The sequence below is a fragment of the Cydia splendana genome, chromosome 20 (assembly GCF_910591565.1).
Source record: "Cydia splendana chromosome 20, ilCydSple1.2, whole genome shotgun sequence".
Taxonomy (NCBI): domain Eukaryota; kingdom Metazoa; phylum Arthropoda; class Insecta; order Lepidoptera; family Tortricidae; genus Cydia; species Cydia splendana.
Genome location: NC_085979.1, coordinates 6456750 through 6484339, shown reverse-complemented (window position 1 = coordinate 6484339; position 27590 = coordinate 6456750). Strand labels below are relative to the sequence as shown.

The 27590-nt window shown below is 39.5% G+C and overlaps 1 protein-coding gene across 1 annotated transcript in view; it reads left to right on the top strand.

Annotated features, from left to right (window-relative positions):
• The first annotated feature begins 4627 nt into the window (after positions 1-4627).
• The window catches only part of LOC134800732 (counting factor associated protein D-like), a 33699-nt gene continuing 10736 nt past the window's right edge, over positions 4628-27590 (top strand). Inside the window, exons 1-6 of the mRNA XM_063773258.1 lie at positions 4628-4668; positions 7102-7202; positions 15110-15151; positions 21497-21604; positions 22124-22394; positions 22960-23056. Of these exons, the coding sequence (XP_063629328.1) occupies positions 22138-22394; positions 22960-23056 (354 nt within the window). The 5' untranslated portion in view covers positions 4628-4668; positions 7102-7202; positions 15110-15151; positions 21497-21604; positions 22124-22137. The remainder of the gene's footprint in view (positions 4669-7101; positions 7203-15109; positions 15152-21496; positions 21605-22123; positions 22395-22959; positions 23057-27590) is intronic.

Below are 27590 nucleotides of genomic sequence, written 5' to 3'. Positions count from 1 at the left end.
AACTATTGATTGTAAATACGTAGGTAGTTAATATGTAAGTTTATATCATGTTCATGCCTATCCTACCTAAAATACGATTTTTTTTTGTTGGTTGAAAAATCACTCTATAGACTCAAACATATGATTATTAAGAGCGCTATTACATTTCGGCGTTGAGCGAGTTTAGGTATTTTACGCGCTGCGGCAGGCCGTGCGAGCTCAGTATGCCGATCCCTTCTACCACACTCGCACTACAATGATGGATTAAACATTCTTGATCCTTCGCGAAGCATATTGAAATCAACCATAACAACACTAACTGTACTTAACTTTTAAAGTTCTAAAACTGTTATTTGGTAAGTACGAAAATACTAAATGCAGTGCAAATGTACATAGGGGCTGTTCATAAATTACGTCATCTATTTTTGACGATTTTTGACCCCCCCCCCCCCACCCCTCAAATCATCCAAAAATCAAGCTTCGGATGAATCTGTTTCCTCCTACGTCATGTTACCATCATCCGATGTCCAGACTCCCCCCCCCCCCCACTCCTCCCATTTGAAACGACTTAATTTATGAATTGCCCCATACTCGTACTTATGAAGGTATATTACTCGAAAGAAATTATAGGTACCTACTCGCTTATTTACATGTTTCGTCATTGCATTTGGTACCTATAGGATGTAAAGTTTGTATCAACGAGGGTTTAAAAACGAACTGGTACTGAGGATCTGATGATGATTAAGGTGGTCACGGATACCAATCAACCATGTAGTAACATGATTAGGCTCGTTTGATTCGTCTCAACAAGATCTTTGACACTGAAGATACACAGGGTCTGATGATGTAGCTGGAAGGTGGCCACGGGTACCAGTCTATCATGTAACTAAACAACTTCGTGTTTGGGCTCGTTTGATTCGTCTCAACAAGATCTTTGACACAAGACAGTACTCAGGGTCTGATGATGGAGCTGGAAGGTACCATTACCAATCAACCATGCAACTAAACCACATCGTGTTTAGGATCGTTTGATTCGTCTCAACAAGATCTTTGACACTAGGTGATACTCAGAGTCTGATGATGGAGCTGGAAGGTGGTCACCGGTACCAATCAACCATGCAACTAAACCACTTCGTGTTTAGGCTCGTTTTATTCGTTTCAACAAGATCTTTGACACAAGATAGTACTCAGGGTCTGATGTTGGAGCCGGAAGGTGGTCACCGGTACCAATCAACCATGCAACTAAACCACTTCGTGTTTAGGCACGTTTTATTCATCTCAACAAGATCTTTGACACAAGGTAGTACTCAGGGTCTGATGATGGAGCGCGAAGGTGGCGACGGGTACCTGTCTATCATCATCAGCTCCATCATCAGACCCTGAGTAGTATCTTGTGTCAAACATCTTATTGCGACGAATCAAACGAGCCCAAACACGAAGTGGTTCAGTTACATGGTAGACTGGTACCCGTGGCCACAGTCCAGCTCCATCATCAGACCCTGAGTACTAACTTGTGTCAAAGATCTTGTTGCGACGAATCGAACGAAGCCAAACACGAAGTGGTTTAGTTGCATGGTTGATTGGTACCGGTCACCACCTTCCGGATCCATCATCAGACCTTCAGTACTACCTTGTGTCAAAGATCTTGTTGCGACAAATCAAACGAGCCCAAACACGAAGTGGTTCAGTTACATGGTAGACTGGTACCCGTGGCCACCTTCCAGCTCCATCATCAGATCCTGAGTACTATCTTGTGTCCAAGGTCTTGTTGAGACGAATCAAACGAGCCTAAACACGAAGTGGTTTAGTTGCATGGTTGGTTGGTACCGGTGACCACCTTCCGGCTCCATCATCAGACCCTGAGTACTATCTTAAGTCAAAGATCTTGTTGAGACGAATAAAACGAGCCTAAACACGAAGTGGTTTAGTTGCATTGTTGATTGGTACTGGTGACCACCTTCCGGCTCCATCATCAGACCCTGAGTACTATCTTAAGTCAAAGATCTTGTTGAGCCGAATCAAACGAGCCCAAACACGAAGTGGTTTAGTTGCATGGTTGATTGGTACCGGTGACCACCTTCCGGCTCCATCATCAGACCCTGAGTACTATCTTGTGTCAAAGATCTTGTTGAGATGAATAAAACGAGCCTAAACACGAAGTGGTTTAGTTGCATGGTTGATTGGTACCGGTGACCACCTTCCGGCTCCATCATCAGACCCTGAGTACTATCTTAAGTCAAAGATCTTGTTGAGACGAATAAAACGAGCCTAAACACGAAGTGGTTTAGTTGCATTGTTGATTGGTACTGGTGACCACCTTCCGGCTCCATCATCAAACCCTGAGTACTATCTTAAGTCAAAGATCTTGTTGAGCCGAATCAAACGAGCCCAAACACGAAGTGGTTTAGTTGCATGGTTGATTGGTACCGGTGACCACCTTCCGGCTCCATCATCAGACCCTGAGTACTATCTTGTGTCAAAGATCTTGTTGAGATGAATAAAACGAGCCTAAACACGAAGTGGTTTAGTTGCATGGTTGATTGGTACCGGTGATCACCTTCCGGCTCCATCATCAGACCCTGAGTACTATCTTGAGTCAAATAAATACATATAGAATGTCAGGTCGTTTCAAATATTTTTAATCCTGTCCGGTAGTTTATTAAACTGTACCATTATAAATTATAATACTATGAAAACAGTGCTAGGATCAAAGTCTCTCGTTGCGGTTTACACGCACACAGTATAGCGTTTTACACGGCGCCCGCCGCACACAATGATAAAAAACCTCGTCGTCGCCGTTGAAAATGTGCGGAGCCGACCGACACACGTCCTGCCTCTACAAGCTCTGCCGCGGCACTGAGCTGGCGCAGCGCGCGTCATCGGTAATATAGAGTAGTTTTCAAAAAATTGCCAAAAAATTATAGTAGAATTTCATAAACACTAATGTATACCAACAGTATAAGCAAACGTTGCAGATTGCTTGAGTATGAAAATGACTTCGATATTAAGTAGATTTTCGTAGGAATTGACACTTGTTTCGGAGAGAAAATCGAGTTCGTTTTACTTTGATTTTCTCTTTCTCAAAGGTATGTAGGAAAAATATAGTTTGATATGCCTAAAGTACAGGGTATTAGTAATACAAAATAGCCAGGTTTAGCAGAGTAAAATTCTCAACATTTCCAAATAAGAGCTCGCCATTCAGTGCTTCACGGGGTTTTTCGGAAACGACCATCAGAAAAAAAATCATTACTAATTTAATAAGTCCTTTTTCTAATATTTACAACGATATTTATAAAGATAAGAAGACGCTTTTACTGGAACAAGTACTCATTGTTTCTAATAATGAGCGCAAAGTCCTGAATTTCGTCGACTAGTATCATCAATTTTGCATTATTTCGACTTTTCTTGTAAGAGCGCTCTTAAGGGGCCCACTGATTAACAGTCCGCCGGACGGTATCGGCCTGTCAGTTGTTCGGAACTGTCAAAATTTTGTTCTAACCGATACCGTCCGGCGGACTGTTAATCAGTGGGCCCCTTTAGGTAAGGTAAGTATACTCGTAGAACACGACATTGTTTGTTTAATTTAGTTAAAAATCTCACGTTAGATATGCACCAACCACCAACCAACCTAACAAGTGATTCGCCTTTGTCTTAGGAATCTATATAGACAGCAGGGAAAACCATTTCAAGATAGGCAAAGTTGCACCCGTGAGGCAATGTTAAGCAATACGATATCTCATGCAGTGTAAAATGGCTTTAGGAAACCGTAGCCACAGTGAAATATTTGTCAGAATTGTTTAATATCATTTATTTAGTTTTAGATATATTTCCTTTCTTATTTTTGATAATTTGATATATATATTTTTGTAACTAGGTACCTGTAGTTTAATTAGGTACTCAGTCTTTAGAATAATAACTACCTACAGAAAAATGTCTGACTTAAAAAATATGATGCGACTAAGACAAAAACATATGCCAGAGGTAATGTATTCTGCATCGTATCTTATTAGCTTTTAAAATGTAGCACAAATGAAGGATGACTCACGCTAGAACGGACCGGGTCCGGGCCGAGGCGTCCGACTCTTCGTTTGCTGTAGAAAGAAAGATCATAGGCAACGAAGTGTCGGACGCCTCGGCTAGCGTGAGAAGCGGACGATTCTCCATACTGGCAGTAATATGCCATATTAACATTATGGTACTTAAATATTTTTACATAACACATTTCGATGTATTTTGAAAACAGCTATGCCCTCTCGTTAGATTTTTCGTATTTTTAATTATTAATAAGAGTAAGCGAAAAATACAAATTTTTAGAAGCTCTTTATAAAGATAATACTTAGATGTGGATGATATACTAATTAACATCAAATTGTGTCTAAACATTTTCAATTATGTTAATATCCAGAGCGTAAAATGGGGACTACGTTTGTATCGATAGGCGGTTTCGGGGCACTTTCAGTTTTTCAATTTGTTCAAAAAGGAAAAGCTCCCACAGTAAAAGTTATTCAGTATTCAGTTCAGCTTGTTTCAGCTGACTTATAAATTCGTCTCGTGAAATATGGCTTAGGGTCAAAAACACATGTATATTCTAATTTATCTAATTGCAGGGTTTCTCGCATCAAACTGAGGATACAGTGTGTCGTATCGACGGAAACCATCATGTCATTGGCGTCCTATATTTGGAGAAAAGTAAGTTTAGACAGTAGGGAGACACTTCGGGCAAGCTCGGCTCCGTTCGGCTCAGCATTGCTCTGAGCAATTATTAGGCTTGGCACCACTTGACGTCCCTTTGCGTGCACGACCACAGATAAGATGATCACTTGAATTTTGACAACCCTAAATAGCCGAAAGGGATAGTGCCACACATTAGAAAGGCACAGCACGATTCGTCCCTGAATCGCTGTCATACTTCGGTTTTGTGGGAAGTGTCCTTTCTGTACGGTAGTAGGTACTATTATTTATTCTGTGGTTTAGGCTAAAGGCTTATTCATTTAGCGGCTGTTCTACCGCTGTAAACCACAGAGAAGCCAGAGTAAGTATGTTATTTTTTCTACTCGTCGACTGTAATGGTTGAATTAATATTTCGTACACCAAACTATACTTGCGTACTTTTCATGTATTGGCTCCCAACTCAACTATAATATTCATTTCGATACGCTGTAGTCAACTATAAAAATTGACCAATCACGTGCTGCCGCGGGCCCATGGGCAACAATCTCAGGAAACCATAGTCGCGCGTTGATGTCTACTGTAGTACATACCAATTTTCATTAGTTATACCGACCCGCCCCGGCTTCGCACGGGTTAACAAACTATACACCTAAACCTACCTCAAAAATCATTTTATTGATAGGTGAAAACCGCATGAAAATCCGTTCAGTAGTTTTTGAGTTTATCGTGAATGGGTCTCTATTGTTTCCCAAAAAGTTTTAAGTCCTAGTCCTGGTAAGTATTGTTTGTCCGTATTTTCGTTATTCATAATTTGTTTGGTTCAGAAACGTTAACTTTTTAGGATTGCCATAAAACAAATCTAACCTAACGTAACCTATCTATAGGATAACCTTATCCTGGCGGCTTAGCACGGTCGCGTTTTTATCCCTTGTCACCATGCCTGTCACGTCCTAACTAGTGGCTCTGTGAGCTGTAGACCTCGCGAGCAGAGCTTTAAATAACATGGTACTATAAGAGCTTTAAATATAGTAAATTAAAAAAAAAAACAATACGAAATGTACACATACATACAATTTAAAAAATACAAAAAGTTATAATAATATCCCAATACATACAATTACTGAGGATCGAACCCAGACCCTCTGTGCAAACAGAAAAAGCGAACGTTTACAAACTGAGCCAAATAGTTCTTAGATGGGTTGACGAAATTTAGCTACTCCTTCTCAAATTAAAATTAGTTAAAATTAAATATCTCCATACCTTCGAAACCAGCGAAATAAATTTTCTGAATTTTTGGCCATTTAATCTATAAACATATCTCAAAAAGAAAACACTCGTATGGTACCGATACCACTATTTGTTTAGGCGCGAGCTATCACAACTCCGCCATTTAAAAAAAAATCAAAAAACCGGACGGACAAAAAAATTTTATTTAGACATAGAATCCAGTCACAAAATTTCACGAGATTCGGTTAAGAATTACGACCTGTAGAGGAGAACATCCGGACATACAAAAGCAAAATGCTCCAGTCGAAACGTAGACCTTCGCTACGCTCCGGTCAACAAGTATGTAATTGCGAAAGGGACGCGCATAGTGATAGTCGATAAAAATGGAACTGTGCCGAGCCCGCTGAATAGTTAACGGTTTCAGTTTTAGGACTAATAAATAAATAATAGGATAATATGACAAACATTACATTATGACTTAAAACTTTATGTCAAAAAAGGGACCTCAAGTATAATATATCAAATATAATGTTTTTCTTCGCACGTCCTTGAGTTGATCTCTATCTTAGATATGCAATAATAATATAATAAGAGGAAAACAAATTGACCGTCCGCACTCGTCACGGTGTACCTACATATTACGATATCAGGACAAATAAGGAAAAATCTCGGCTCGACAAGTTTGACCAGAAGCACTGACACTGTACAAATATTGTTAGAATTTTACAATAAGGTCCATAGAGTAATATAAGTAAAGAGTGGGTAACTCCATACATCAGTTTTCTTACCAAAACGCGCGTTATTTCGTAGTCGACATCTAACGTCAAGTAGTGGAACTATCAGTACCCCTACTTGACACCAGATGTCACAAGTGTAGTCACAACTGACGAAAAATGTACTACTAAAACAATTTACAACTAATATTATGTGCAGAAGGGGTTGAAAATAGACTTCAAGTTAATCCGGTTATAATATTAGCTGAAAATTGTTGAGCATTAGAGTTTTCGTTCGCCGCGACATCTATTGTCAACTAACAGTGCTGATCAATTCCGCTACATGACGCTAGATGTCAAATACGCAATATTATAATAAAATTAGATAAAACTAAAACGATTAAATCTAGACATTAAAATTTAATTGATTTGATTTGATTTAGCATATCATTGATTAAATTCAGATTAAAAATAAGTCTAAAATTAAAATTAAAATGATTTTATTTTTCAGATTTATTGACAATGTGCACGATGAACGAGAGCACGGGCCAGATGCTGGCCGCCAGGCTGCCCGAGTTCACGGAGCTGGTCCGACAAGCCATCAGCGAAATAGTAGGGTTCAATACATGGTATAATAATATACTCCGCCTGGTACTCCATTCCTGTCTTTTCTAGGTCACCTAACTGACACAAGCCTACGTCATCATGCGACAGCGCTATATGATAATATGCGATAGCGCTATATATAGCGGCCATGTTATTGTGACGTAGGCCTGTGTCACTCTGGGAATAGAAGACCATGTTTTATTAGACTATGGGTTCAATACATTAATAGATAATAGAATAGAGAGAGCGTTTAAAGGATGACTCACGCTAGACCGGGCCGAGGCGTCCGACATGTCATTTTAATCAGTGATCACCTGGTGCTTTCCATAGAAAACGAAACGCCGGAAGCTCCGGCCCGGCCCCGGCCCGGTCGAGCGTGAGTCATCCTTTATTCGAGGCAAAATAAAAAAAGAAAACAAGACGTAACATAATTTAACATAAAAGCCACGAAATGGTCCCGACTCAGCTTGATGCTAGCTGGCTAGGCTAGCGCTGGTCTTCCGTCCATGATGGGAGGGCCTACCGCGAACCACATTCGACTTGTTGCCTCTGTGGCGCACTTGTAAACTCGAACGTAAGTGTGACAGGGAGGCAACACGTCGACCGTGGTTCGCGGTAGGCCCTCTGTATGAAGGCGTAACGTAATTCTAGAGTGAGTGAGATAGTTGCTCAAATTCATCTATTTTCGCGGTTATAGCTGTGTTTTTATGTTACAGGACGTGTTAGAGGAGCTGGTAGCGTATCGTATCGAGACTCGGAACGTAGAGCTACTGGTAGCGCCCGCGTGCCACTGCACCGCCGCCGTGCTGCACAAGAGGAAACCGAACAAGCGATCATAAAGGGGAGTCCAGACGGGATGACAGAAAGGAAATTGGCGTCAATCTCCAATTTAAACATCAATTTTTAGTTTTATGGTGCTATTATGAGCGCTCTAAATTATAAAAAAAACCCCAAACGCGAATACTTTAGTCAAAAATTGGTATTCTTGCATCTTCACATCAATTTTATCGGTAATATCGGTCATAATCGGCGGTCGAAATCAGGAGGGAGCGAAATTGGCGTTTGCGTCCGCACTGCCTGATTTAATCGGACAATTTAATCAGATTGGCGAAAAATTGTCCCGTCTGGATTGGCCTACATCCTATCCTACTCTATCTCTATCAAGAGGAAACAAACAACATGTTCTAGTTCCATATCCAATCATAGTCGACCCGGCCAAACAATGCTGTAAGTATCCAGATGATCCTAAAAAATAAAAGAGGCGAGTCACTGTTGAGAGGGATAATTTCTGTTTTTTTAACCTCCGACGCAAAAAATAGGGGTGTACGTTTGATGCCAATATCTGTCTGTGGCATCGTAACTGTCAAACGGATGGACCGATTTCGATGCGATTTTTTTACGTGAAAGCGATTTTCGAGGGGATGGGAGCATTAATTAATATTGAAAAATCTGTAAACTGGCATGCACAATCTGACAGTAAATGATTAAGTACTTATGTAAAAATACGCAAGAAAGTATAACGGATTAGCACGTTATTATTTCGCGGATTAGCAAAGTAATATTTTTCTTTTAATTAATATGGATTTTCGCAAAGTGATGCCTGATGATTCTATTAATTATTTAAATATCTACTAAACTATACGCTGCCGGTAGTACTATTAGTTATTCTGTGACGCTGGCAAACCCACTGGCTGTCAGTAGAAAAAAGCGCGAATTTCAAATTATCTAGGACGAACCTTCGCGCTACGTTTTTAAAAATTTCCCGCCTTCCACTGACGAAAATGGCTTGCCAAGTTATAGAAGTACTTTCTACTGTAGTATTGCTAAATTATGAGGGAAATGGTTTTATAGATATTGATCAGCCATTTTCAAAATTATCCCGCCGTCGAAGTTACCTGAATGCACCTGTAGGTACTTAAAAAGTCTAAAACAAGAGATAAACTAGTTCTTAAACTGGATGTGACCGCAGAAAATAGTATAACATTTTTATATGTGAACTTTTGTGAGGCTTAGCCTATATAAATATACATAATGTAGTGGGGATAAGCCCAGTTGCGTGAGTGCCGGCTTTGTGGTACAAGGCCCGTGTGGAACTTTATTTTATAGTGTTTATTTTATTACGAGATGAAAATAGTTTTGTGTGTGGCGCTTTGCGCTGTCGGTAAGATTTACTTTTAAAATGCCTATTAATAATATAGAATAATTATAATTTACAACTGTATTAACTTTCTTCACAATAAATAAATAATCTAAACATTAAAACTAGACTCTTACAACTATATATTACATACACATATTTACAAGTAAAAAATGGGAGCTAGCTGGGCGCCGGATGGTAGGGTGCCCAGAAGGCTGGTGGCATTGCCGCGCTGAATGGCGATGCCAATTCGCTGGGCAAGGAAGTAATCAGCCCTCTGGTCACCCGTAACATCAGATAGACGCTTCGCTAGCTCCTTAAATATACTTACAATCTATAATATTATAAATGCTATAGTAAGTCTGTCGGTAAGTGTGTATGTCTGTCTGTTACCTCTTCACGCTTAAACCGCTGAAGCGATTTAGATGAAATTTGGTATGGATATAGTTTGAACTCCAAGATAGATTTTTTGATTGATCTAGGATAGATTTTTATCAATCGTCATCATTATTCCACGCAGACGAAGTTGCGGGCAGAAGCTAGTAAGTAATTAGTGTTTGAAGATTGTCTGAGGTATGAGATCATGGGGTCAAAAAACATCACACGGACTAGAAATCAGGTTTTATGCAATGCATAACCAAATATCCCAACTAATGTTATTAATGCGAATGTAACTCAGTATGACGTCTGTATGCTCTGACAGTCGCCAACATTGAGTAAGAATAATAATCCCTAATCTGAATGGGAGGTTTCTAATTGGAAACTTGCATAAAAAATCTCATGAAAGTTTCTAGAAATTTCGGGAATCATGAGAATGTTTTGCAAGTTGCACATTGCTAAGTGGAACCCTAAAAAGACTAGTTTTCATCCAAACACACATACAACGTTAGATGAAACGGAAGACCAGTGAACCTTGCCTTGCTGCAGTTGCTTGTTGTAAGGTCAGCTTGGCTCGTTACAGACTAGTCAATAATAAGGACTTCGTATACATAGAATAGAAGAAGGCGTCTGTTTTTATCTAACGCGGCAAAGAAGAGTTAAATTATGATTTTAGTCTATGTTAGCTATATACGAGAAGGTCTTATTAGAAAAAAGTGTGTATCTATGTTTGTTTTTATACTTTTTGTCAGTAGATTTATAAACACGGGATGATATTGTAGTTAGGGTTTGCAATATCCGCCCATTTTTTGTATCCGGATATTTCGAATATTTATTATTTTACTATCCGGATATCCGAATAAAACGGATAATTCGAATACTTGCTTTTTATTTAACAAAACTCACATGAACTTTATAAAAAGTGTAATAGAATCAAATTTTACGTATAAAAGGTTGCATAACAGCAAGTGTTTTTAGGAATTCTACCTTTTCGTCGAAATTTTATTGCTCGAATTTCACTTGGAATTTTTTTTCGCTGAAGCTTAACTGTGACAAACAACCTTCGGCAAATTTTATTTATGATAACGGTATTATTTGCTTCAATTTTGCAAACACAAACGGCTGACTAAAACTATTGTAACAATTTATAGTTTATGGAGATACTTCAACCCTCCGCTTAATATTGGCAGCCTGCGCTAAGAAATTATTTTTTTATGTGACTTCAGATTATCATAAGATATTTATATTTTATTTCATGTAAATTTTACAACCATGAATTATAATTCTAGTCAAACTCTTCTTCAGTTAAGAAATTGGCGCGTTATTGAAATATGGTACTGGCCGTGGTTTTGATGATATTTGAGAATCGAATACGTCTTTTAACTGTTGAGACAGTCTCTTCTTGTTGAGATATTACATTGCATTTAAGGTCAATCTAGGTTTTCATTACAGATTTATTCAAATGCAGAATGCTAAAACTATTATATCATATCTACTAAACAGCTACTGCATCTCGTTCGGGAGTTCAATATCAAGTATATCAACCAAAGTTCTCCTCCGTTGGACCCATTTTAGTCCTGTTCGCACGTTATCGCAGCGCGTTTGACAGGAACACGGTACAAGTATATTCAAAGTTACAGTAGAATCCGGTTAGTACGACTTCGCATATAACAACCAACCGCTTATAGCGACGTAAGTATAGGCACTTGTTTGGTTTTAGTATGAGCTACTATGAAAGTACAACCGTTTATTACGACTCCGCTTATAACGACCGATCGCTTTTAACGACGGAAATTGACTCAAAATCCGTCCGTCAAGTCCGGTTACAACGACGAGCGACGTAATTTTTACAAATAAATTGTTGGTAAGAAGCTTACTCCGTCCCGCGCACCCAACTCCCGTCCCCCCTTTGCCTATACGCAGCAAGATGAAATAGTCCCGTGGTTTTTCGAAATCTTGCAAACTAAATAGAACCCAATTCCCATTATTCAATTGAGCTTAAACTTCACCTACATAATTATGTAAGATGGGTGACAATGCAATATTTTGGTAGGTACATTCGAGCAAATCTGATGATGGACACAGGAGGTGGCCATAGGAACTGTGTGATAAAACAACGTCATCTTGATTAGATCCCCAATAATTACGACTTTTTATTTTACGGAATTCGAGTAATTTGCGGATGACGAGTGAGTACGCCTACCTTGAAAAGTAGCTTCTTCTAAACACTCACAAGTCTCTCCATTTAGATAACGTGTTGTAATACCAACGTAAATAAATATTTTAAGCAAATGTTTTTTTTTCTTTGATTGTCGCATAAGTATTAATAAATACTAAATTATGTAATTATTTTGATTATAATAAAATTAAAATTGGCAGTTCGTTTAGTGCGACGTCCGGTTAGTACGACGTAATATCAGCGGTCCCTTGGGCGTCGTTATAACCGGACTCTACTGTACTTTGTACGTTTTACGGAGCTAGATTGCTAAGATTGTTCCCAAATATTTAAAAAAATAAGGGAGTAGTCGGCAATCAAGGAGAAATACTTAAACACTCTTGGAATGATATTTTTTGTCATAAATGGTAGGTATTCGAATTATTCGTTTTATCCGGATATCAACCTCATCTAAATCCGAATAGTATATTGGACGGATATCCGGATAAAACGGTTATCCGGATATCCGGATTGCAAGCACTAATTGTAGTGTGACCATTCTCTGGCGGGTGAATATGTAGGTTAACTTTTGTGATAACTATGTTGCTAATCCCGAAATCTTAGAATAATAAAGGTTGACTCACGCTAGACCCGCCCAGTGCCCGGACCGAGGCGTCCGACATGTCAATTTCTATGCCGGCTGCTCGGTGATCACGTGGTGCTTTCCAAGCTCCCAAGCTTCGGAAGCTCCGGCTCGGACACGGCCCGGTCTAACGTGAGTCATCCTTAACTATTGGCCGAAATGTATGAGACAGCTCATTTTGTAGGTATGAATTTTCGACATATTCACTTCTCGAAGAACGTTAAGGGTCGGTAGTATCGCTACAGATGGACTGCAACCCTACTGCAACTTAATTGCATGGGAACTGCACGCCGAGGTTGCAAGCAGTCGGCGTGCAGTTCCCATGCAATTAAGTTGCAGTATGGTTGCAGTCCGGCTGTATCGGCCCTAAGATATTAAACAAATTAGCTAGTAGGTATAAGCGTAAACAGTACCTATATCACAAATAGTGATTGGGTTCATTTTAAACTTACCTATAACTATCACTTGTTTAATTGAAATGTAATGTGCATGTACCAACGTATCCTAAGCTACCAAACCGATTTTTATTAGAATAGAATAGAGTTCTTTATTGCGAAACCATGGTACGTTTATGGTATAGTTAAATAAATAAATATAAATAAATATTAGGGGACATCTTACACAGATCAAACCTAGCCCCAAACTAAGCAAAGCTTGTACTATGGTTACTAGGCGACGATATACACTTGTATAGATAAATACATACTTATATACATAGAAAACAGCCATGACTCAGGAACAAATATTAGTGTTCATCACACAAATAAATGCCCTTACTGGGATTCGAACCCAGGACCACCGGCTTAGCAGACAGGGTCACTATCCACTAGACCAGACCGGTCGTCATAGTTGTTACATAAAAAAATTGTGGAAACACATGGCACAACTAACAATAGATTATTGTATTCGACCTCTCTAAGTGCCGCCATCTATAATTATGATGTGGGTCGGTAGTATTTTTCGGGATTAACCGTATTTCTTATTAGCTGGTCCCTGGCATCATTACCAGTGTGTATAAACAACCAGTAGGTTAAATAACAAAAACATTCGGCGAATTCACCTTGAAATTATATTTTACATAATTCGATCAGTTGATATCTGATTAAAGTGTTTGTATAATGAATTCTCAAAGGATGTTACTTAATTAAAATTGGATTCCAGTTTGATCTGATGACTATTTGTGGCTTTCCATCACAGAAAGGTCCTTATGCCTCAAGTGCAATGCATCCTCATGCACTTCTATAGCTTGGTAGGCCATTAAGTTTAGAATAAATTTAAAAGTGGAGTATCGTACCTATCGATCCAGAGGCCGTGAGTTCAAGTCTCACCCAAGGCAGTAATTTTTCCACTTGGAATTTCTGATAAAAAGGACCTCTCCTTTTTATCAGAAATTCCAACATAAATTCTAATAGCGAGGTCCTTATTGCACATAAAGCACAAGGACCCTCCTCTGATGGAAAGCCACATTCGTCCTTTTTTGTGGGTGTTTTATTATGGGATGAATATTTACAACTTTAGTTTGTTGATTTATAAACCTGTTATTTTTTTGGGACGTGAATAAGAAAATGAAAAAATTATAATAACCGCGCGCGACTTTAATGCGATAAACGCAGCGTTAGACGCAATTGCGTTTGCCGCACGCACCATGGTAAGCATACATTGTTTTACGCGGTAAACGCAGTCGCAGCGGCAAGCGCATTTGTCATCTTCCTACATTCCGTTGACGCATGCGTTGAACGTTTATCGCATTTATAAAACAAGCGCGGTTGTACAATGTGCTGTAGATACACATATGTAGACATATGTGATAGAGTATGTGTTAAGAGTGAGTATTATATTCTTTGGTTAAGGGTCAATTTATAACTGTTGAAAGTGTGATCTTGTTTGCGCCGACTATAGTCTTAGGTAATGTAGGTTATGTCTGTATATCTAAGTAGGTATGTTAGGTTACAAAACTCGTTGGCTCTTTATATTTAGCTCACGCCAGACCGGTGTTCTTTTATTTTTCATTGTGAAACCCGTTTCATATATCCCTAAAGGGGTAGTACAGTGGAGTTCATAAATATTCACCTTAATCCATTGCGATAAGGTGAAAAAATGTATACAATAATACAATAACTTCATATACGTAACATCACTAAATGTTCCAGTGATGTCGCAATAATTAGCACAATCGGACTAGGACAAGTCCTGAAATTTGGTACACATATGTTAATTGATTATCTCTTTTTCATATCCACACCATTTAACGTTTGTGGCATAGAAGAACCGACGCCATCTTGGAAAATGTGTTTCATTACTTTCATTATTTATGTTATTTAACTCTCGCGCCTTGAAACCCTCGCAACGTTCAAGACTCCACTTTTCGAACCACTCACTATCCTTGCGGTTCAATTTTGGAGTCCTGAGGGCCTACCGCGAACCACGTTTAACGTGTTGCCTCCCTGTCACACTTACGTACGAATTTATAAGTGCGACAAAGAGGCAACACTTCGGACGTGGTTCGCGGTAGGCCCTCTGAGCTTGCTCGGGTACCAATATTAGCACGATTAACTAAACAACTACTTTACCCCATTATAAAACAAATTATTATGTTTCAGCAGTGGTGAGCGGCTCGCCGGGTCTCTTCGGTGGTTTCGGAGGTATTGTCAATGAATATTAATATTTATGTTTGTTGGAAGCATAAAGTCGCATAGTGTACATAACTCATTTTCTAAACGAGCACTTCTTGTATAATATATTTACTTATACAGTGTGTAAGTCTAATACGGGCGAATCTCTTAACGGTGGTTAGTATAGGACAAAGTAAAGGTAATTAGATAACATTTACTTAAAGTTGCAACAATAATTTTGTCCATACAAAATAATTCAGCCCGCAATGTAATGCAAACACACTCACGTTAAACGCTCGTTGACAGTTACTTTCAAAAACTCCTATTGCGTATGTAATGTCATTAACTGTCATGAGTGGGTAAATAATAAATAAGTATGATGTTTTTTATCTGACGAAATGACTACCTAGTTTAAAATCAAATTACATCAAAAAATCTTATTAAAGCAATCATTTATTTTAATAACGACCCATTGAAATTACAACTGAAATATACTGAAGTTGCTGAAATACTTCTAAAGAAAACCAACTAAAAAAGAAAACTAAAAAACACAATTTACATTTGCCGGTTTCGCCGCAAATACCTATTCTCGATGTGCCTTCCTTGTATTTCAGAACAGGTTTCGCAACGACGTTTGATTGACTCCATAAAATAACAACTCGTATTAAATCGTCTTCCTGCATCCCTTGTACTACTTTCAGGATTAAGTGCAAAATGGCGAAGGATTCGGTCTTGCAATGGAACTGGAAGCTCATCGTGAATAGCTGCTCCCTCCACCCTTCCAGTTACGGGCAATCCCTCGCGAGCTCGCTGTATCGCGTTTACAATTAATCGAGCGTTTCTTGGTACAACCCGATGAGGGAATCGCTCTCTGTACACAGCTAGCGCTCGATGACCATTTTGTAGTGTTTCACCGTAAATTAAAATCATGTCCATTAATTCAGGAGCAGTAAAAGTTGTTAAACGAGGCATTTTTATAACATACGATTACTTTTGAATCGAAAGACTGACATTGTCAAATCAGAGTTGAAATAAAATAAGAAACTTGCAATTCCACCAAAGAGTTTGCCACGTTTTCACACAATGTACCAAGTTGGTACCAAGTTTTGTGGTGTTTAGACGGTTTAGTTAATTCTCGAAATAATTTTGGTAATAACTGTACAACTATAAGGCGGGCCGTATGCTTATTTTCCGCCATCCTGGTATAAAAAATCAGGCAAATTAAATACGAAATGAATACACAATAATCACTTATGAGATACTGATATTAAATGAATTTTCAAAAAAGGTGTGCTATCAAAGGTGCTTGTCTATTGCTCAGATTAGAAATAATCACGTCAAGTGCTGTTATCGTGACTGATTAAAATGAAGTCAGTTTCTTGTTGATAAACATGATAAATAAATAAGATTTAATATCTTTTAACACGCCTAGTAGTACTTTAATCTACCAAAATAACTACAAAACATTAAACGCAGTGTAATGCTAACTAGCAGGAGATCTAAGGTCCACCACCTTGCATTTTGGAGACAAAGCAAACCGCTTGGAACAGGTGTTCCTGGGGGTGATCTGAGCTGATTAAGCCCGGTTGCCGAGAGGTTCCCCCCAGCAGGTGGGCAGGGGAGGGGGGGTAAAAGTGCCTCCGGCGCGCCTCACTCTAAGCTTTATATCTGCATACATCTCGCAACTATATCAAGTTTGGAGTCTTTTTCGTGTAATTCGAGGATGAAGAATTCAGTTCTGTGACTAAATTCTCACTCACCCATACAAAAAAATCAAGAAATTCAAAATTAAAAAAAAAAACATTTAATTTTTTTTCTCGTAAATCCTCTAAAAAAATTAAACTATGAGGATTTACTCTAGAAAAAAAATACCTGTGAATAGCCCAGTTATCCTACTATACAGAATAGTAAACTTGTCAAACAATTTTTTTCATAACTCTGTTAAAAAAAATGTTTTGTGTCGCGCGGCGTACCTGCATTGTAAGAGCGGTATGCAACGTTTAGGATTTTTAAGTATGTTTAGATGATTTTTGATAAGTTGTTATTCTTCTGGTTGTAAATTACATTAATAAATTACTTCTGGAAGTGATATATATACAAATATATATTAAATATATAAATAAAGATGTTGGTATAACTTTCGCCAACAGAGTTAAGTATTATAAATGTGATAAAATTAACATTATTATTTGCATGTCTTTTCCATATCTCGGGACCATGGGGTCCCGGACCTTTGGGAGGCGTACGTGGGGACGAAGCCAACAGCGCAGAGGCCCTTTAAGGCACGTTAATCTAAAAGCAAGGGATACATGTGGTGGATACTATCCCCGAACGCACAATGTGATACATCCGGAGATGGTCCCCGCCAGGTGCAAAGACTATTACAGTGCAGCACTTTTGTGCTGCGATGGGAACTAAGGTCATGGGCTATAGATTTGAAAGTTGGATGGACTGGATAATGGGCTATGGGAGAGACTAGCGGACACCTGCCGTGACAATCAGTCTCAAAATTGTAAATGACAGGTGGTGACTCGCCAACTCATTGAGTGGGCCCCGCAATGGCCGCACGCACAGTGCGACAACAGGGCAACACTTTGGAGTGGCTGTGAGGTTGTCGAGAGGTGAGTCTGCGGTAGCCAGATCCCGGTAATCCGTTCAGCAGGCCGCCGGCGTTATGACATTTTACACTTCCAACCTGGAGCATAGGTCCCGCTCTTGCGACTCCATTCTGGTCGGCCAATCAAGGCAAGCACAGAGGCGAGGGCCAGATGACAGGGCCCTCTGGAATAGGGGTCCGCGGTGTCGTCACTCACCGTCAGCTCGCCACAAGCTGCCCCCCGCGGGACATTATTATTATTATTATTGTGGTGTTGTGGGCCTTTGAGTGTCGCATTGACCAGCATTGATCTATTGTGACGGCCCTTTAAGTTCATTACTAATGCCCGTTGCATCCAGAAAGTTCCAGATTCTTTGGGCCGTAATGTTTTGTACCTCATAGGGTTGCACTACGTGTCGCCCTAGGTAGGTACTTCTTTTTGACATTAGTAGTCCACAAGAACAGAGACTGTGCATTGCAGTCTCCTCTGACTCCTGACAGAACCTGCATGTCGCATCTTGTTTCTTGCCAATTTGAAACATATATGTTTGTTCAACTTGCAGTGTCCAGTCAGTATTCTGGTCACCGCGCAGGTTTTGTGCCTTTTGAGTCTTAAAAGCTCCTTAGCAGTTTTGCTGTTGAACCCTTTGATCAAAGCTTTCGAGTGTTCTTGTCCTTTAACGAACTTCCACCAATCGATTGCTCTCGTTTTTTCTAAGTTGCTGAGCAGAGAATATGCATCTCGTTTTGTGCTTCCACAGAAGGGTTCTGAGCCGACCAGGGGTGTGTCTGCGCCCTTTCTAGCAAGTTCGTCCGCTTCTTCGTTTCCGTTAATGTCGGAGTGCCCTGGTACCCATCTAAGTGTAACTTTGTTGGAGTAAACCAGTGCATTTAGGTTTGTTTTACAGTTCTGGACTAGTTTTGAGTTTGACTCAAGGGATTCTAGTGCCAGCGGAGCAGCCTGGCTGTCTGAGTTGATGTAGATAAGCGATGGTGTCTTAGGTTTCTATCCAGGTTGATCGCCGCACATTTGTTGACGGCGAAGACTTCTGCCTGGAAGATTGAGGCCAATGTGCCCATGCTGACGCTAGCTCTGAGCTTAGATCTCTCACCATAGATCCCACATCCTACATCATTGCCTTTCTTGGAAGCATCTGTATACCAGATGTGGCTTCCCTCTTCGACGTACATTTGGTTGTTGATCCATTTGTCTCTAGGAGGTATTTCTACTGTGTACAGTTTGGTGAGATGACATTCGGTGTGAGCGTCATCAGTGGGCATGCTAAGGGCTCTATTCGCAAAAACCCAGGCCTTTAGATTGGTTAATGCCTGAGAGCGCCATTTTGGCCTGTTTAGCGTGCAAATTCTGTAGACGCACTGCTTGGCCTCCTTTTGCACCTGCAAGTGGAGTGGTATGATGTCCAGCAGTGCATCCAGGGCCGCTCCCGGTGTCGAGGAATAGGCGCCTGTTACTGTTAAACAAGCCGTGCGTTGCAGTCTGTTTAGAGTGTCTATTGCTGTCTTTTGGCTGGTTTTGTTACACCAGACTGCGGAGGCTTAGGTGACAATTGGCCTCACTACCGCTGTGTATAACCACATAGCAATTTGGATCTTAAACCCCATCTTGCTCCTGCCATTCGACAGCATGACCACATGGCCATTTTCACTTTTTGTATAATGTTTCTCAGGTGAGGGTTCCAAGTTAACTTTTGGTCAAAGGTGACCCCTAGATACTTGACCTCTGCCGAGAACGGTATTATTTGTCCATTAAGTCTTGGTTTTGTGAGTTTATCGAGCTTCCGTTTCCTTGTGAATGGTTAAATGGCTATTACAGTCTTGCTCGGATTAATGGAGAAGTCATTTTCTCTACACCATTTGAATATTGTGTTTAGAGCTCCTTGCATTAGGTTGGATATTGTGTTGAGGCAAGGGCCTTTGACGATGACTACAAGGTCGTCGGCATATCCTTGTGTATCAAAGTCTTGGCCTGACATGATTGCAAGAAGTTGGTCCACTGCTAGGGTCCATAATAGTGGGGATAAAACGTCTCCTTGTAGGCACCCTTTAGTGGTATAAAATTCATGCTCTATATATAGTATTGATGGTCAGAGTGGCTACTCTGTTTGAGAGCATGCTATGTACCCATCTGGTGGTTTCGTCTACTCCCTTTGATTTCATACCATTGAGTATGGTCTCTGTGGGCGTATTGTCGAAAGCACCTTCAACATCAAGGAACGCACATAGAGCGGTTTGCTTTTCCTCTAGGGTTTTCTGCACCTTGTCAACCTGGTTGAAAATTATTTCGGCGACACGGCGGTTTTTGGCGCACGGCGCGATTTGGTCTATGTTTGGGGACAGATTATAGCCCCTCAGCAACAGCCACCATGCCCTGCTGACTGGGGCTGGTCCAAACAACAAGGTTATTGGGATCCCATATGGACAAGCCTACCTGCGGCGGCTGCTGCTTGTTTAGAGCTTATTCGTTGCCGCTGCAAAACAAAATGCGCAGGGAGGTGCAACTGCGTTAAAAAAAACCTAAAATGCACAGTCCCATGGGCATGTAATGGTAATTACGAACAATATAATATCTTATTTTAACCCGCATTTTTTGTGAAACATCTCCTATGTTAATTTTATCACATTTATAATACTTAACTCTATTAGCGAAAGTTTTCCCAACATCTTTATTTATATATTTAATTTATATTTGTATAGATATCACGTCCAGAAGTAATTTATTAATGTAATCTACCACCAGAAGAATAACAACATATCAGAAATCATCTAAACATACTTAAAAATCCTAAACGTTGCATACCACTCTTACAATGCAAGTACGCCGCGCGACACAAAACATTTTTTTTAACAGAGTTATGAAAAAAAATGTTTGACAAGTTTACTATTCTGTATAGTAGGAGAACTGGGCTATTCACAGGTATTTTTTTTTCTAGAGCAAATCCTCATAGTATATATTTTGTAGAGGATTTTCGAAAAAAAAAATCTAAAGACTTTTTTTGAATTTTGATATTTTCGAATTTTTTGTATGGGTGAGTGAAAATTTAGTCACAGAAATGAATTCTTCATCCTCGAATTATACGAAAATGACACCAAACTTGATATAGTTGCGAGATGTATGCAGATATAAAGCTTAGAGTGAGGCGCGCCGGAGGCACTTTTACCCCCCCTCCCCTGCCCACCTACTGGGGGGAACCTCTTGGCAACCGGGCTTAATCAGCTCAGGTCACCCCCAGGAACACCTGTTCCAAGCGGTTTGCTTTGTCTCCAAAATGCAAGGTTCCCTTAGAAAACGGGACCTTAGATCTCCTGCTAAACATGTATTGTGAATGTTCCTCCAGATAGGTAAGTTTGTAAATGCTATTGTTGTATTGCTAATGAACATTTGACATTTCGGTACCGCAACCATGTTTACAGTACATTGCTGCTGAGAAATTTTTAAAAAATTAATTATGGGCTCGTAATGAACTGCAACTTAAAAAAACCTTTTACTTCATGATTACACTAATGAATACTATGTCCGATTTATTTATCGCCCGTATTAGACTTACACACTGTATATATATTTTGGGGACCTCGAAAATGGCTCTAACGATTTCGATGAAATTTGCTATATGAGGGTTTTCGGGGGCGAAAGATCGATCTAGCAGATCTAGCTAGGTCTTATCTCTGGGAAAACGCGCATTTTTGAGTTTTTATATGTTTTCCGAGCAAAGCTCGGTCTCCCAGATTTTGTACTCTTTATGTACTCTTTCTTATTACAGATTCAGTGACCAGCACGCTGACAAAACTGCCGCAGTCAGTCAACCAGCGTGTCAGTAGTGTTCAAGAAACGATCCCGTTCTCTGATGGCCGCTTCGATAAGGTTTTTGGTAAGTGTTTAAATCTACTTAGCTTATTAAACTTATGGATGGTCATAAGCACAGTCAAGCACAGTAGGTACATAAAACAATACACGGCGCGATTCGGGAAATGAATTAGAGATTCACTAGATATGAAATAGTAAAGATACATGACGTTCCACGGCAAAAGGTACCATTGCTCCGGCTGAATATTGGAGCGGCGTTAATAATAGCGTAAGCGCCAGCCGCCATAAGGTACCTTTTGCCATGGAACATCACACATCTTTACTATTTCATATTTAGTAAATCTCTAATTCATTTCCCGAATCGCGCCAATAGTCATTCGACGATGCCGTCTAGACAGGGAAATCGTGCGGGCTGCGAGGGGCGACACATACATCGCCATTGTTAGGAGTAGTTACAGGCTAGCGTGTCTATTTGAAATGTTTGTAATTTTTGGGCAGTTGTGTAAAAGTCTGTGACAACCCTACTGTGTTCTTGTGCGGTGTCGGCATTTACGTATCAGTACTAACATTTTTTTTTGCACAGGATCGTCGGACGAGATGGTCAAGAGCTTCCGTAAGCAGCAAACCAAGTCCTTCTCATCGCTCTCCGACATCCTACCGGCCGGTCTGAGCCTCCCAGACCTGAGTCTGCCTACCTCCCTCCCTATCCCCGGGATCCCCGGGTTCGGTCTCCCTTCTGGTAGTGCTGGAAGCTCTGGGCCGGCTCCGCCGAAGCCGAAGTTCGAGCGTTCGCTGCATTTACATGAGGATGTTATTGTGCCGTTGTCTGGGTTCACCGAGAGCTTTGAGATAGAGTGAGTTATTAGCCTTTTGACCGCAATTTGTTCTTATTAAAAACGTCAAACACCAACCAAATTAAGGCACAATGAACTATTGGTATTCTGACAGCGTGCGACAAAGCACTTATCAGCTTTTTGGCGTTTTGGGCACAACGTCTCATGATGTGTTTTTAAGAGCGAATATTATGTGGGCCCTGGGGGTCTACCGCGGAAACCGAAATTCGTAAATTGCGGGGATCTTTCTCTTTTACTCTCATTAACACGTAAGTAGAGTGACGGAGAAAAATGCCCGCAATTGACGAACTTCGATTTTTGCGGTTATAGCCCTGAAACTACTATTAGGTATCTGTGCGTTACCAAAATATTTTATGCCTCCTTTTAAGGCGGCCAAGAGGTGGGTCCCGAATTTATCAGTTTTTTTTAGTGGGTCAGAGCCCAGTCAGCTTTAGGAACCACTGCCCTAGAGTATTTTGTAGTGTACGTTCGAACCCGAGACTTAATTACAGTTCTAGTCTTCAGAGATAATCTTCTAAAAGTTAACAATTATGGTTAATTAAACATATATACATATCTGTTTTAGATGGCACGCTGAATCTGACACGATGCGTAAGATCCTGAAGGGTGGGAACACCATATACCGGTCACCGAAGCCCGACGGCAAAGTGGAGTTCCTTGAGGTACACCCAACTTTAAATTAGTGTCAGCGGGAGAGCTGAGGTGAAGGATTACACAAAATACGCGATTCGTTAGTCTTGACCATGGTATAATAATATACTCCGCCTGGTACTCCATTCCGAGATTCGCGTATGACCTAACTGACACGCGCCTACGTCATCATGCTGTTTACAGGTTCTCAAACTTTGAAATGTGGGAGAATTTTAACCAACGGTGAAAATTATTTTAACGGCATTAATTTTAAGTTATTCATGTAGAAACATAGTAAAATAAAACAAATCTAATGTATTAAATTAAACTTTATTTATCTATACAAGACAAACGTTTGAAAAACTAATTCACAGTTACACATTAATTACCAAGCTTACGGCGTGAAAAGTTTGGAAAACACTGCGACTGCTGACACTGAGCGAGAAGGAAATAACAATTAACACGCGTTCGACAAGGATGACGGTCAGGGCATGAAGTTATCTAGATCCGAATTGTCAAATGTGCACAGCGCTATCCTGTGTTGCAGTAGTATAAACAGAATTACCCGAAAGTCTGAAATTTCTTTCGTGAATCGGAAGATATTGCTAACGAGTAATTAAAAATGACGTGTTATTGTAAAATTTAAGCTAAAATACATATAAATGAAAATTATAAAATTATAAAGAAATATTTTAACTTATTAACCATAGGTATAATGTACCCATGTAACATGTTATGTTGGAATAAAGTGGCAATGTTATTGTGACGTAGGCCCGTGTCACTCTGGGAATGGAAGACCATGTTTTATTAGACCATGGTCTTGACAACACATTACATAGATGTGACGTTATTATTGAAAAGGTACCTTATTGTCGATGGCGCTTACGCCATTATTAACGATGCTCCGATATAAATACAATGCCGCGCGACGCTGTGCGGCGTAAGCGCCATCGACAATAAGGTCCCTTTTCATAGATAATGGTCCAAATATTGTTGGTGGGATTCTTCTATTTCAATTGCTATTTGAGTGGATCAACTATTTCTTGTTGTTATTCTGTCCCGTCAGCTAGCTTGTTAGAAAAATTGTATACCGCTTTCTACTAATATAACGCAGTAGGTTAGGTATGGAAAGGGTTTGTAACTACCGCACAAAAGCGTGTATAAGGTTTTAAAGAGTGACCCAGGAGAACGTACGAGAGATAATGATTTACTACGGTTAAAACGAAAGGTACCTAACATAATTTTTGGGGTTTGTAGAGTTTTTACATATTAGGTAGGTGTAGGTACTTATTAAAAATCACGTTGCATCTACTTTACTGTGACCTTAACATGCCCAGCAGCAGCTTTAGAATGTCTATTAATTTACATACCTGCCAGAGCAGACTGTCTTTTAGAATTCATTAAGGCGTGCTTTTCCCGTACGAGCTAAGCGAACCAGTTTTTTGAATCCATCGGAAATATAGGAAACAATGTTTTAAAATTGTGAAAAAAATATATCTTATACTTAAGGATATGGCAGATATGTTTTGGATCTCAAAAACATGATTAGATAAACTTTGCTCGATAGAAAAAAAATCCAAAGTTACGCCTTTTTTTAACAATAAATCAATCTCAGAGCTACAATACAAACTTTTTAGACTTGTTTTTTACATAAATGTATAGGTAATAGGGCTTCCAAATACCGGGCTTCTTTCAATACCGGTATTAATACCGAAACTGTCTTCATCAATACCGGGATCCCGGGATCCCGGTATTGACTATAAATGGCTTAAAAAAATTGAGTTTTTTTTTAAAGGCTTACTTTTACACCAGATATGTATGTCCTTAGCTTAGGATATTAAACAATAATCGCCATCTGCAATAATTATGTGAACCCTTCCAGGTTGGCAATCATTTTATCCGCCTTGTTGACTTCACAAGTCACATTTTTAGTTCAATCTAATAATCAGCCAATAAATATTCTTTGGCACCAAAAATTACAATTAATTTCTTTCTACTTTTTGATAAAATTTTAAGAACTAATTATATTAAGGGGCTACCCGACATTTTTCTAAAAAAAAAACAATTTTTTCGTATCTAGTTTGCAGTGAAGAAACTTACAATTACATGTACGAAATCTAAATATTTGGGTTCGTCTTTGACGTCTCGAGAAACGTGTCCAGGGTTTTCATTTTAAACTAATTAACACAAAAGTTATGGCCAGAAAACCAGTTTTTAGCCTAAAATTGTTCAACTTTGATGCCAAATATCTCGAAGGCAATGAACTTTGAAGTAAATATAGGATACTAAACTGCAAAACGTAATTCAAGACCAAAAAAAGTAAGACAATGTTGCCACTGCAATAATTTGTTTGTAAAATAGTAAATTCCTTGTGATAAATAATCACGCTAAGATAATTTATTTATTAGTAATTTTACTTCTGCGATTTAAAAAAGTACTTTTATATACTTATTGTTGCATAAATACAAGACGCGCTAGTAAAAAGTGGCAACATTTTCTTACTTTTTTTGGTCTTGAATTACGTTTTGCAGTATATATTGCTTCAAGCTGTTGTTGTTAATATAATAAGCAACAAAAAACATTAGAAAACTAAGGGATTCAGATCGAAGGTCATTCGCATGGGGTAGCCCCTTAATATATCCTGAACATCAGAATTCATCACCAAATATTTATCTAACGCATATTTAATGCACAGATCTTGTTTGAATTAAATGATCTTCTTTAATTAAATTGGCAAGTCATCTTCTTAATACAACCGAATTTGACCATTTTAATAGATTTTAAACGTTATAATAGGCACATTTTCCTTGTTTTTGAAAATACCGGGATCCCGGTATTTCATAAAAAAATACCGGTATTGAAAAATCTGTTTAAACAGACGGGATCCCGGTATTTCGGGATCCCGGGATCCCGGTATTGGAAGCCCTAATAGGTAATAAGATAATCTAGATGATTTGGATCACTTTGTCTCGGTAACATCATTAAAATAATTTCTATGTTTCAATACCTACTAAATCCGCAACCGCCATCACTCGCGAACGCACTTACGCCCTCTTCAGTCGCGCGGCAGCGCTTGTAGAGGACGGACCTGCGTCAGTGTGTTCCGCGCGGTCACGTGATTTTACCATTTACAAACAATGGGAAACAAAGCATATGAAACGTAAGAAAAAGTCACTAAGTGCTATAAAAACAGGTGCTTGAAAGCGCCTAGCTTTCCTACATCAACAGTTAAAATATTTCAGTATTTTCACTAGGTCAGCAACCAATTTCAATATAGGTAAATAATATTATATTCCTAGATAATATAATTGTGAGTATGTAAGTATGATATATTTACAGTATTTCACCTTTACTGATCCGATCTGCAAAATGATTATATTCCTTCGTGCTCTTTGACTCCTTTGAAAATCAGAAATTATTTATTTGGATTGATACAGTATGGGGATGTTACAATATATGTATAGTGTTACGCTTTTAGTATGAGGGTGCCGAAGGCGCCCGGCTTTGGATCGCATGCAACGCGCCACGCCCGTCAAGCGTGCAAATTCATCATCATAATCATAAATTTAAATAAATTTAAAATGTCAAATTGAAATAATTGAAAAAATTACCCTATGCCTATGCATATCGCAATACAATTATTTAAGAACTAAATACATATCACTAATTTTAATATTTGACCACGGTCGACATGAATTAAATATAATTGAGAGTTCAAGGTGCCTACAGGCAGTTCATCTTGCGCTTGGTTGTATTAGTCTTGTTCGAGAATACTCCTAAAAATACGTGTGATACCTCATTAGATTAATCATAATGCCTAGAAAAATGCATTCGAAGCGTGTAGTAACACACACAAAATATCAAAAGTTATAAGCAAAAAAAGGGGGAAAAAAGTAGAGATCTTTAATTTCCCCAATATCTCAAAAAGTATTCATATTACGGTGCGAGATGGGTGGGGGGTGCTCGACCAAATGTCATAGAGGGCCCCAAGACAAAACAAACTGCATTTAAAAATTTTCAAAATGGCCGACTTTATTTTTTTCAAGTTGGTCCGAGCGCGCTGAGATTTGGCATGGCGAAAGATAGAGGCCTCTAGATTCCTATGAAAAAATGGCGGAAATAATGGTCATTTTAATTTTGTATGGCAACTTTTAAACGGTGCGAGATGGGTGGGGGGTGCTCGACCAAATGTCATAGAGGGCCCCAAGACAAAACAAACTGCATTTAAAAATTTTCAAACAGGCCGACTTTTTTTTTTAATTTTTTTCAAGTTGGTCCGAGCGCGCTGAGATTTGACATGCGGCGAGCTTGGGGGCCCAAGATTACCATGTGACAAAAATATTTTTGGAAAAATCCAAAATGGCGGCGGACACGGGCCAAATTCAAATTTCCAAGTAGGTTAGGCGAGCCCGAAGGGCGAGCTTCAGGCTGGGAGGCCGAAGGCCGACCCCGCGGCGGGCCGTCAGGCCCGGAGCTTTATCTCGAATGTCCAAGCATGCTCCACCCCCAGTAATTTTGGGCGAGGCCGAAGGCCGAGCTGCGGGAATGACGAACAAAGCAAAATCC